The sequence below is a fragment of the Grammomys surdaster genome, unplaced genomic scaffold (genome assembly GCF_004785775.1).
Source record: "Grammomys surdaster isolate TR1022 unplaced genomic scaffold, NIH_TR_1.0 66, whole genome shotgun sequence".
Classification (NCBI taxonomy): domain Eukaryota; kingdom Metazoa; phylum Chordata; class Mammalia; order Rodentia; family Muridae; genus Grammomys; species Grammomys surdaster.
This window is the reverse complement of record NW_021604568.1, coordinates 1,651,540-1,662,174: the sequence shown is the minus strand read 5'-3', so window position 1 is coordinate 1,662,174 and position 10,635 is coordinate 1,651,540. Positions and strand designations below refer to the sequence as shown.

Genomic DNA, 10,635 nt, shown 5'->3' with positions numbered 1-10,635 from the left:
TTTTTTTTTTGTTTTTTTTTTTTTTTTTGGTTTTTCGAGACAGGGTTTCTCTGAGTAGCCCTGGCTGTCCTGGAACTCACTCTGTAGACCAGGCTAGCCTCGAACTCTCGAACTCAGAAATCCGCCTGCCTCTGCCTCCCAAGTGCTGGGATTAAAGGCGTGCGCCACCACCGCCCGGCCTGTTTTTTGTTTTTTTGAGACAGGGTTTCTCTGTGTAGCCCTGGCTGTGCTAGAACTCACTCTGTAGACCAGCTGGCCTCGAACTCAGAAATCCGCCTGCCTCTGCCTCCCAAGTGCTGGGATTAAAGGTGTGCACCACCACTGCCCAGCTAATTAATTATTTTTAAAGATTTATTTATTTTATATATGTGAGTACACTATCGTTGTCTTCAGGCATACTGGAAGAGTGTATCAGATTCTATTATAGATGGTTGTGAGCCACCATGTGGTTGCTGGGAATTGAACTCAGGACCTCTGGAAGAGCAGTCAGTGCTTTTAACCGCTGAGCCACCTCTCCAGCCTCTTATTTTTTATTTTATATGTATGAGTGTTTTGCTAGCATGTATGTCTGTGTACTATGTGTGAAGCTGGTGCCCACAATGATCGGAAGAGGCCATTGACTCCCCCAGAACTGGAGTTCCAGATATTTGTGAGCCACCATGTGGGTGCTGGGACTTGAACCTGGGTCTTCTGCAAGAGCAACAAGTGCTTTTAACCATTGAGCCTTCTCTTCAGTCCCAGTCTTTGACTCTTGATCTTCTTGCTTTTACCTCCCAAGTATTGGGAATATAGGTATACATCATTACAGGCATACACACGTGTGTATGTGTGTATACATGTGCGTATGTGTGTGTGCATGTGTGTGTCAGAAGAAAAGCTGAGGAAGTTCGTGTTCCTCTTCTGCCATGGGGATTTCAGGAATCAGACATAGATGGTCAAGCTTGGCGGTAGGCACCTTTACCTGCTGAGCCATCTCGCCAGCCTCTTTTAAAAAAACATTTTTTTCTCAGCCACGTGGTGGTGGCACACACCTTTAATTCCAGCACTTAGGAGGCAGAGACAGGTGGTTTGAGGTCAGCCTGATCTACAGAGCAAGTTCCAGGACAGCTCAGGAATACACAGAGAAACCCTGTCTCAGAAATGTTTTCATTACATTTATTTATTTGTGTATGTGTGTATACACATGCATGTACATGTGTGTGCGTGTGTGGGAGTCAGAACAACATGCAGAGTTCTTTCCTTCCACCATGGGGGTCCCAGGATTGGATTCATATTGTCAGGCTTGGCAAAGAGGGTCTTTATCAATCTTGAAGGCTCCAGTTTCTCCCATGCTCATTCCAGCTGGGAAAAAAAAGTACTATTTAAGGTGCATTTGGAGGAAAGGGCTTGTATTGCTTACATAAGATAAAGCAAATTTATTTTTTTAAAGGAAAAATAAAAGAAAGGGAAGGAAGAAGTGCTTGTGACTATGACTTCCATGTGTGGGGAAGAGTTTTCAATATTAGGCTGTGAGATCTAATTTTGAAAGTTAAAACAGGAACAAGCAGAGGCAGGGCAAAGGTAGAGGTAAGATAACCTGCCTGTGCCTTTTTAACGCACCCAAATCAATAAATCAAATAAACTGCCTGGGCAGCCTATCAGCTGGGATTCCACACTTACCTCCCGGGAGTCAGTCGGTGGCTGATAAGGAGAAACAGTTACTGAACTCCTTGGTATCAGTGTTAGTTTGTATTCCTTTGTAGCATTAGCTACATTCATTCACAGAAACACTGGGCTTTCCCAGGCTAAAAGGTTATAGAGAAAGTTGATTTAATGCCTGGTTAGATCCTGCGATTCTCTATGGTCCGTCAGTTTGTAACCCAGGGTGCTGTCCTATGAACCATCCACACTTAATTCCTCTCCTTGAGCCCCGCCCACAATAGGAACCCCATTCTTCCTTCCTCTGCCAGGAGCCTGGTCCCTCAGAGAGGCTCCCTTTAATTGCTCCCCTTCCTCTACTTAGCTTCAATTAAGCATGGATTTTTCTCTTGGCTGAGGAATCCTTTCTTTCTTTCTTTTTTTTTTTTTTTGTTTGTTTTGTTTTTTCGAGACAGGGTCTCTCTGTATAGCCCTGGCTGTCCTGGAACTCACTCTGTAGACCAGGCTAGCTTCGAACTCAGAAATCCTCCTGGCTCTGCCTCCCAAGTGCTGGGATTAAAGGCGTGCGCCACCACCACTCAGCTGAGGAATCCTTTCTAACCATTTTCTCTTTTGTGATTTTTGTTCTACATTGCCAGGTGTTAAACTCAGAGCCATGCATTTACCGGACAATCACGATGCCTCTTGGCCGCATTTCTAACCTCTTCTTTTTTCCTTTTCAGTCTCTGTCCCTCCTTTCCCAACTTCAGACTTCTTGGCAACTCAGCTCATTATCTCGTTCCTGGCCCCCTTAGCTTGCGCCATGCTGTTGAAACCACCCCCGTTTGTTTGCTCTGCAAATATTTACTGAATACTAATACCCAAGTGCTAGTATTTAGTGCAGCCATGTTTTGGGTGGGGGCCTGAGTGGTTTTACTAGTATCACAACAATCTTATCAGGTGGAAACTCTTGTTATTACAAGAGAGGTGAAGAAATCTACCCAGGGTTACAGGAAGGAGCCAGGCAGTCTGGCTCCAACACAGCATTTTATGGCTACATGGTACTGTACTGTGAGTTTTCTTTTTGAAATTGTCTCCTGTCTTTTCCTCTCCCTACCCATCCTGGGCCTTTATTGCCTGGTGTCTGGTTGCCAGCCATGGATCTGGGTGACCATAAATAGTCCCCCTCAGCCTCAGTTCATTCCCTGTGCCATGTGGCTCAACTATCTGCCTAAGACACACTCTTCATTTTGTCATCCCGCTGCCATCAAAGAATATATAATCTCTTTGGGAAGGAGGCATGCACACATGAGTCCCCGAGATAACTCTGTAATGACAGTAAAGAAGATGAAGCAGGGAATGGATGAGCTGGGACATAATTCCTGGGACACAATTGCATGACTTTTTTTTTTTTTCAGCACAAATTATAGACAGAAGTGCAGAAGATAGGCAAGCCATACTTTAGCTGAGCACAGAAATTGAATTAGAAGAGGGTGGGTTTTCTAACAAGGAGGGGATCGTAAGAGCTGGGCCCCAGGCTCCCTTCACTGTACACCCTACCCTTTGCTGGTGATAATCCTACTACCCTGACTCTACAAGTTCCAAATGGAGTTGTTTCCCTTGCTTGCCTAGAAGGTAACCTCTGCCCCTTCCTTACTGAACATCTGGATAATGTCTTTAGCTCAGCTACCTTTAACACATTCCTGTGAAACTGCAGCAGGGTTTGAGATCCAGTGATCTGATCTCAGAGGAGACAAGTTTGAAGTGATGGAAGTCAGGCCCAGGGCCTTGTGCATGTTACCCCTGAGCTAGATCCCCAGTTTCTGTGCCTTTTTGGTTTGTGATTTGAGACAGGCTCTCTCGTAACCCCAGCTGCCCTTGATCTTGTCTTATAATCAAGGATTTCCTTGAACTTTGCATTCTTCTGCCTCTACCTCCCAAGTATCAAGGTTACAAGTGTGCATCCCCTCACTGGCTTCCCTGTGCCTCTTTGTTTAAAAATTAATTTTATGTGTATGTGTGTGGGCATGCACATGCCACAGCTCACAAGAGTTGTGACAACTTATGGGAGTTGTTTCTATCCACCATAGAAACAAGTATGTGGACAAGTGGGCCTAAGGAATCAAACTCAGGTCGTCAGGCAAGGCAGTAAGCAAGCCCCTTTACCCACTAAGACATCTTGTCAGCCCCATGATTCTCTGTGCCTTTTAAAAGAGATCGGGGAATGATGGCACATAGCTCTGTGAAATGGTCTGTGCATGAGCCCTCACAAGGAAGAGGGGAAAGACGGAGGGGGGAAAGAGGGAGGGGAGAGATACTGATGTTATCATTAAGAGACATGCTTTTCTAAAAGACTCAAAGTTGTACTTTTTTGCTTTGGGTTTTTCAAGAGTTTCTCTGTGTAGCCCTGGCTGTCCTGGAACTCACTCTGGAGATCAGGCTAGTCTCAAACTCAGAGATCCACCTGTCTCTGCCTCCCAAGTGCTGGGATTAAAGGAGTGTGCCACCACTGCCCGGCTTGAAGTTGTACTTTTATATAACAGTTTCCTGAGCCCAAAGTAATGGTAAAAGTTTATAATCCCAGCATTTGGGGGCAAAGGCAAAAGGATCAGAAATTCAGAGGGAGGGGTGACTGTGCAGCAAGTGAGGGTCAACCTGGGGTAACAAGACCCTATCATAGAGAGTGGGGGAGGGAAGGAGGAAGGGAGGGAGGGAGGGAGGGAGGGAGGGAGGGAGGGAGAGAGAGAGAGAGAGAGAGAGAGAGAGAGAGAGAGAGAGAGAGAAGCAAGCTTACAGGAGTAATGGTTTGTTTTTCTATTTGCTACGTATGGATTATCAAATCTCCCACAGTTCTGCAAGTTAGGCTCTGTACTTATCCCATTTTGCAGATGAATTTTTGATGTAATGAGCCTGTAGACCCTGTACACGGCTAGCCTCAGAGGGCTGCCGCAGCGCCCAGCTCTTGCTCCCTGTGTCTGGGAGGCACAAAGGCAGCTCATGTGCACTCTCTTCAGATAGGCATGGGAGCCCTGCCCAGGAGAGTTTTCCTTCTGTGCCTGTACCAGCTTCCACAGCGTCATGCAGAGTGTATCCATCCCTGGATGAGGCAGGAGCCCCAGCCTGCAAAGCCTGAGCTCTCGGGGGCTGACATTCTGTGATTACGGAGCACTGGTGGAGAGGGAAGGGGGCACTAATTGAGTGAGTTAGTAATTTGGTTGCCAAGGCAACTCTTTTCTGATTGGGAGGAAAGGATCACAGGGTTCAATACAGACTTTGCTGGGTAGGAAAGTGTTGTCTGATCTTCACTCCATGTTCCTGCTTCTAAGCTGGAAAAAGAACTGGAAAAAAAAGGGGGGACGATAAAAATTGAATTCAGAGCATTTAAGTCTGGTTTAGAATGATCCAAGGTGGCAGGCTTTGGAGTGTTCCATGTGCCTTTCTTTTATCCAAATCACTTACTTGCTAATTGATTAATTTTAGTTATTTCATTCCATTTGTAGCTTTGGTCTTTTATCTCGCTCAGGCATCTTTGTACTGTGCAGAATGATTTATAAGAAAATGGTGACAGTAAGCAAGGGAGGTTGTCCTGTTGGAAGAATGCTTGCCTAGCATGCATGAAGCCCTGGGTTCAAACCCCAGGACTCAATAACACCTGTAATCCCAGTACTTGGGAAGTCGAAGTAGGATGGTCAGAAGTTCAAGGTTACCCTCTGTTATGAAACAAGACTGGGCTGTGTGAGATCCTATATCAAAAAATCAAGATTGTTACAGCATACCTGGCACACCAGAAATCTAGGTAGTTGGGACAGCATTTTCAAGGGGTCTGATGTCAAGGTCACCAATCTGGGCAGCCACGGAGGTATTGTTTACATGCAGGTTTACCCAGTGAGCAAAACTGGACCTGGTATGGAGCACTTGGAAAGAGGCCTGAACTGGGATCCCCAAAAATCTGGCTTCTAGACTGATGGATTTCTCACCACTGACTTCAGAGAATCACTCTGTCCTGCCTATGTTCTCCAGTTAAAGACCATATATAGAATGGTCTGATATGGTTGGGTCTATCTTGCTCAGTTTTCATGAAACTCTGGTGTTCAACCCACTGGTATATGAGTGCATGCAAGCATATACGGTTCTAATAACATTAATCATTGATATAAATTCTGACTTATTCTATTCTAAAAAAGGGATTTAAAGGTGAGTAGTAGAACTTGGCTAGATTTTTCATTTTTATTTACATACCTTTTATTAAGTATAAGTACTCTTTGAAATATCTTGCCGGGTGGTGGTGGCACATGCCTTTAATCCCAGCACTTGGGAGGCAGAGGCAGGCGGATTTCTGAGTTCGAGAGTTCGAGGCTAGCCTGGTCTACAGAGTGAGGTCCAGGACAGTCAGGGCTACACAGAGAAGCCCTGTCTCGAAAAACCAAACCAAAAAAAAAAGAAAGAAAGGAAGAAAGGAAGAAAGAAAGAAAGAAAGATCTTAGAGTGGAGAGAAAGAAATGGGCTGCATCTTGCCATATTGCCCAGGCTAGTTTCAAACTCCAGGGTTGGAGAGATGTCTCAGTGGTTAAGTGTTGCACCTACAGAGGACCTGAAGTCAGTTCTCAGCGCCTACATGGCGGCTCATAACCATCTGAACTCCAGTTTTGACCTCAGAGCACTGGGCATGGATGCATTTGGGCAAACACTTATCTATATAAAATAAAATAAAATAAAATAAAATAAAATAAATCTTAAAAAATACAAACCTCAGGATTGACCCACCCCTTCTGCTTCCAGCCTCTTGAGTAGTTGGAGCTATATGCGCACCTTGGCAGAAGTTGTGTTTGTGTGTGTGTGTGTGTGTGTAATTCTAGGCCATATATATTCTAGACAGGAGCTTGACTATTGTTAGGTCCTCAGCCCTTGGCAAGATTTTTATAAAAGGTTTATAGAACTGTACTGCATTCCAACTACATAGTATCTCCATGCATAGTACCTATTAATTTTCTCATCCCTTCTCCCCTCCTCCTGCTGCTTTAGAAAGAAAAGGTCTTATGTTGCCCAAGCTGGCTCTAATATGCAACTAAGGCTAACCCTGAATTCCTGATTCTCCTGTCCGTGCCTCCCAAGTGCCGGGATTATGAGCGTGTACCAAGCCTGGTTTCTGTTTCATCTTTACAGGGAGGCCTGTACTGGGTGAGCTCTGGCTGCTTATTTATTTATAGTCACCTTCTCATTCTGTAGCCTAGGCTGGCCTGGAACTTGTACCAATCCTTCTGTCTCAGCTCCCCAAGTGCTGGGATATAAACATGAGCTACCAAGCGTCTAAAAATCCAGTTCTTCAGTGCATTAGCACTCGATAATGGATAATTTGCTGGTGGAGAGAAAGCCCTGGATTGCTCAGACCTAGACCTCTGAGAAGTCCCTCAATAACCAAAAACTCAGGGCTATGCCCACACCAGAGCCTCTGACTGCCATTCACACAAGCTCGGCACTGCACTACAGAGACTCCTTCCTTGTCTGTTGAGTCCCCATAATTGTCCTCCGCTTGCTGGGCAGGTCATGGGAAGTGACCTGCTGGAGGTATTCTGACTCTTCCCCCAGGCTCAGACTACATGTCTGATGGATTTAAGATGCAATGGTACATTGAATCAAAAGAATTGACATCTGGTACACAAGACAGAGGATGTCCCAACGAGTGGGTTTCTGTTGAATGAAAAATCAAGGACCCCAATCACCTGCCTACTTAGAACCAGTTCTGGAAAGGAAGGGCTAGGGACCACCAACCATTTTCTCTCTGGTAAATGCCAGGCAGCCGCCACATTGGCTGTATCTCACGGTCTGGGTGACACAGGTAAGGAAATGGAAAAACCACGGAGTTCCAATACTTCTCCAAGGTCCCTTTCCCACTTCACCCTTTGTTATCCAACTCAGCCCCTTCCTTGAGGGAACAGACTGTAGTATTTCAGGAAAGGGGAGAGTCGGGAGATTGTCATCGCTGGGACAGTATGCTAGTAAATGTACTAAGGGCAAAGGGAGGTACCATTTAATAAGATCTCAACCAGTGTTCCTACCATCGGGTTTATATCTTGAGGAGCACCTAGTTAACAGCCCCATTAGGGCCCGTGTAGGTGGAGCTCACGTAAGCCTCCCAGACTGCTGCTCTGAAGTCCTCCCCAACACCCAAAAGGCTCTGAGGTTTGCTGAATGGGATTGGTCCAAAACCTGACCTCACTTTCATTTAATTTCATGCCAGCACCGACACACACCCAGCTGCACAGACCTCGTCTAACTACTGAGCTGTTCAGACACAAAGGCCTCTAATTACCAGCCTCGAGCCAGGCTGACAGAGATTTCAAGTGTTTTCATGTTTATGGAGATCAGAGAAATGTGTTCTGTACATCTTTCTCACTGGAGGCAAGTACAAAATAAAAGCGCGGGGGGGGGGGGGAACCCAACACATTTATTCAAAAACAGTTATTTCAGTTAAGTTAAAATCCTCTAATCAGGACAGCCACGATTCCAGTCACTCCGGTGCGAAGTGTAGATATGTCAATAGCCACGTCTGAACAAGCCATTGACTCCATAAAACTAAAACGAAACGGTCACTCAGAGTGAACAGTATTTCCAAGCACTTCACAGTCACGATAGCAAAAAGCCTGCAGCTTTCCCATTTGGAGGGTCACATTTTCTACTAGGTTTCCTTCCCTTACAAAGGCGAGCTGGCCAGCTGGGGGAGGGTCATAAGGAGGAAATCAACTCTTGTCTATCCAGGGAACTGCAGCTGTTATTACAAATGGCCCCGAGAGCCCATTAGAAAAAGAGGCTGTGTGAGACTGTCCCAAGCTGTGTCCCTGGAGTGTCCATTAAGTGGAACCTCCCCAGAACCCTAGCCTGGCCCCTAGCATCAGGGGAGCCACACCGCTTGAGTAGGGCAGCAGAACCAAGGGGAAAGGTGGTCACTGTCTCAAGGCAGTTTGTCTACAAGCCGAGAGGAGGGGCAGGGGCGGTGGCCTCAGCACCCGACAACCCCACTCCCTCTGGGAGGTGGCGGGAGCGTCCCTTGAGGACTCCTGCATTTGCAAAACAGTGTGTTCTTCTCCCAACAAGGCAATTCGGTTAGTCTCAGTGCGGGAGCCCCACGACCCAGTGCACACCCAGGAAACAGTGACCTTGAGCCCAAAGAGGGATGGGTCTCCTTTAAAAACACAACTTTAGGAAGGCAGGAGGGTTCACTCCGTGCTTCGCTGTACCCTTCCATCACTCGACACAGCTCACTGCCTACTCCCACCCAACCCTCGTGGGGTAAAGCTTCCCCTTAACACTCTGCTAACAGCAACCCGTTGAAATAAAAAAGGGGGACAGACAAAAAAGCCAGATACTTCTATTCAGCCCCAAGAGGGTCCTCTCGTGGTATCGCATGTTTTACACTGAAACCAGCACCGCAAACGATGAGATGGTCTTTTAACTGTCGTTAAATGTTCAAGTGTGGTATTTTGGGGTGCTCCCCGAAATTAAGTCCACTCTTGTTTTCCCCCTCCCCCAAAGTGGATCAGGAACCAGCCCTGAAAAGTACAGCAAGTAACGGGATCATCGTCCTTCGTTCCATAGCTGGCTGAGCCGATCCTGAGAGCATGCACCGTGGCCACGTGGTCGCCCGGTTGGACAGGAGAGTCTGCGCGGAATTGCCGCGACCAGGTTGGATCAAGCCAAAGGAGGAGTCCTGCTGACAGTTTGGGGTGCGCTCTATAGAATCTGCTTTAAACAAACCTAAGTCCTGGGTTTCAAACAGTTTGGGGCTCTCAATTTCAGTTATCCATGAAAATATCTGCGATTTCTCGGCTGTCTTCCTTAGCTTATTTTCCCGTTTCCAAATGCTCGAGTCCTCCACCAGCTCCGGGTGGGTGAAGCCCTGGGGTGAATCTCTTGGTCCCCGGCTACAGGCTGGTGCTGTGGGCACCTAGGTTGTTAGCTGCCAGGGACAAGAAGGTCGTCCCCAGTTCTGAGCTGCGCCCTCCTCATGCAAGCGCCAGGGTCGCTGCAGGCCGCGCGAGGGCTCCCGGGCGAAGGCGGCTCATGCACCGGGGCTGACAGAGGCCCGAGGAACGGGTGTGCGGGAAGCTTTGCGTGTAGCTGTAGCCGTCGCGAATGAAGTCTCCGCACCGCCTCCTTGATGAGGTTTCCCGAGAGCACGAGCTGCTGCAGGAGCCGGTGCGGGTCGTCTTCGCCAGTGCGGGTCTCCGGCTGAGATCCGCGTCGCTGTTGCAGGCGGCGGGACGCGGCTGCGTTCCGGAGCCAACCCCGCCGGCACGGGCCCGACAGTGGCTGCGGGGTGCTTAGTTTGCCGGTTCCCGGGGGTCCCTCAAGGCCAGGCTGCTGGGGCAGCGCGCTGGCGCCGGGGACGATCTCCGCCACGCAGTAGGGCGCCGCCCGGCCCCGCACGCGCCCGCGCTCCCCCAGCACGCAGCGCACGGCCCCCGGGGGCGCAGGGTCCTCGGCCTCCGCTGACCCCGCCGGCCGCAGCAGCCGCCTCGCTGGGGTCCCGGCCTTGTCCGCCGGCAGCGCCGCCAGGACCCGCGGGGGCGCGGGCGGGGGGCCCGGGGCGGCACTCGGCGAGGCCGGGCCGTCGTGCGTCGCGTCCAGCTGCAGCGTCTCGCCGATCTGGGCGATGAGCCGGTCCACGTCGGTCGAGCCGCCCAGAGTCACCGACTGCTGCAGCAGGAGGAAGCTGTCGTCGTCCTCCTCCCCCTCTGCCTCGTCGCCGGCTTCTTCCTCCTCCTCCCTCCGGCACGGCATGGCCCCCCGCCCGGGCTCCCGCGGCTGTGCGGGCGTCGCTGGCGGCTCGGTTGGCCGCGGGCTCGGCGGGCCGCGGCTGGGGCGGGAGCGAGGCGGAGGCCCGGGCCGGGCTGGGCGGGGGCCGAGCCTGGGACGCGGAAGCCGGGACCACCGGGCAGTGGCACCGCGCGCCTTAGAGCCGCGGGAGCCGGAACGCTGCCGGCTCGGGTTGATTTGTAAACAATGGGTGACGTCGCGCGG

At 49.4% G+C, this 10,635-nt stretch overlaps 1 protein-coding gene across 1 annotated transcript; it reads right to left on the bottom strand.

The window, feature by feature from the left end:
• Positions 1 to 8,042: 8,042 nt before the first annotated feature.
• Frat1 (FRAT regulator of WNT signaling pathway 1) lies at positions 8,043 to 10,395 on the bottom strand. The gene has a single exon (XM_028775562.1). The coding sequence runs from the start codon at positions 10,393 to 10,395 to the stop codon at positions 9,568 to 9,570; it is 828 nt and encodes a 275-aa protein (XP_028631395.1). The 3' UTR covers positions 8,043 to 9,567.
• Between the last annotated feature and the right edge of the window lie 240 nt (positions 10,396 to 10,635).

What these genes read in the sequence shown, in the direction of transcription:
- Frat1 (XM_028775562.1), bottom strand. Translation starts at nt 10,395, where the DNA reads ATGCCGTGCCGGAGGGAGGAGGAGGAAGAAGCCGGCGACGAGGCAGAG.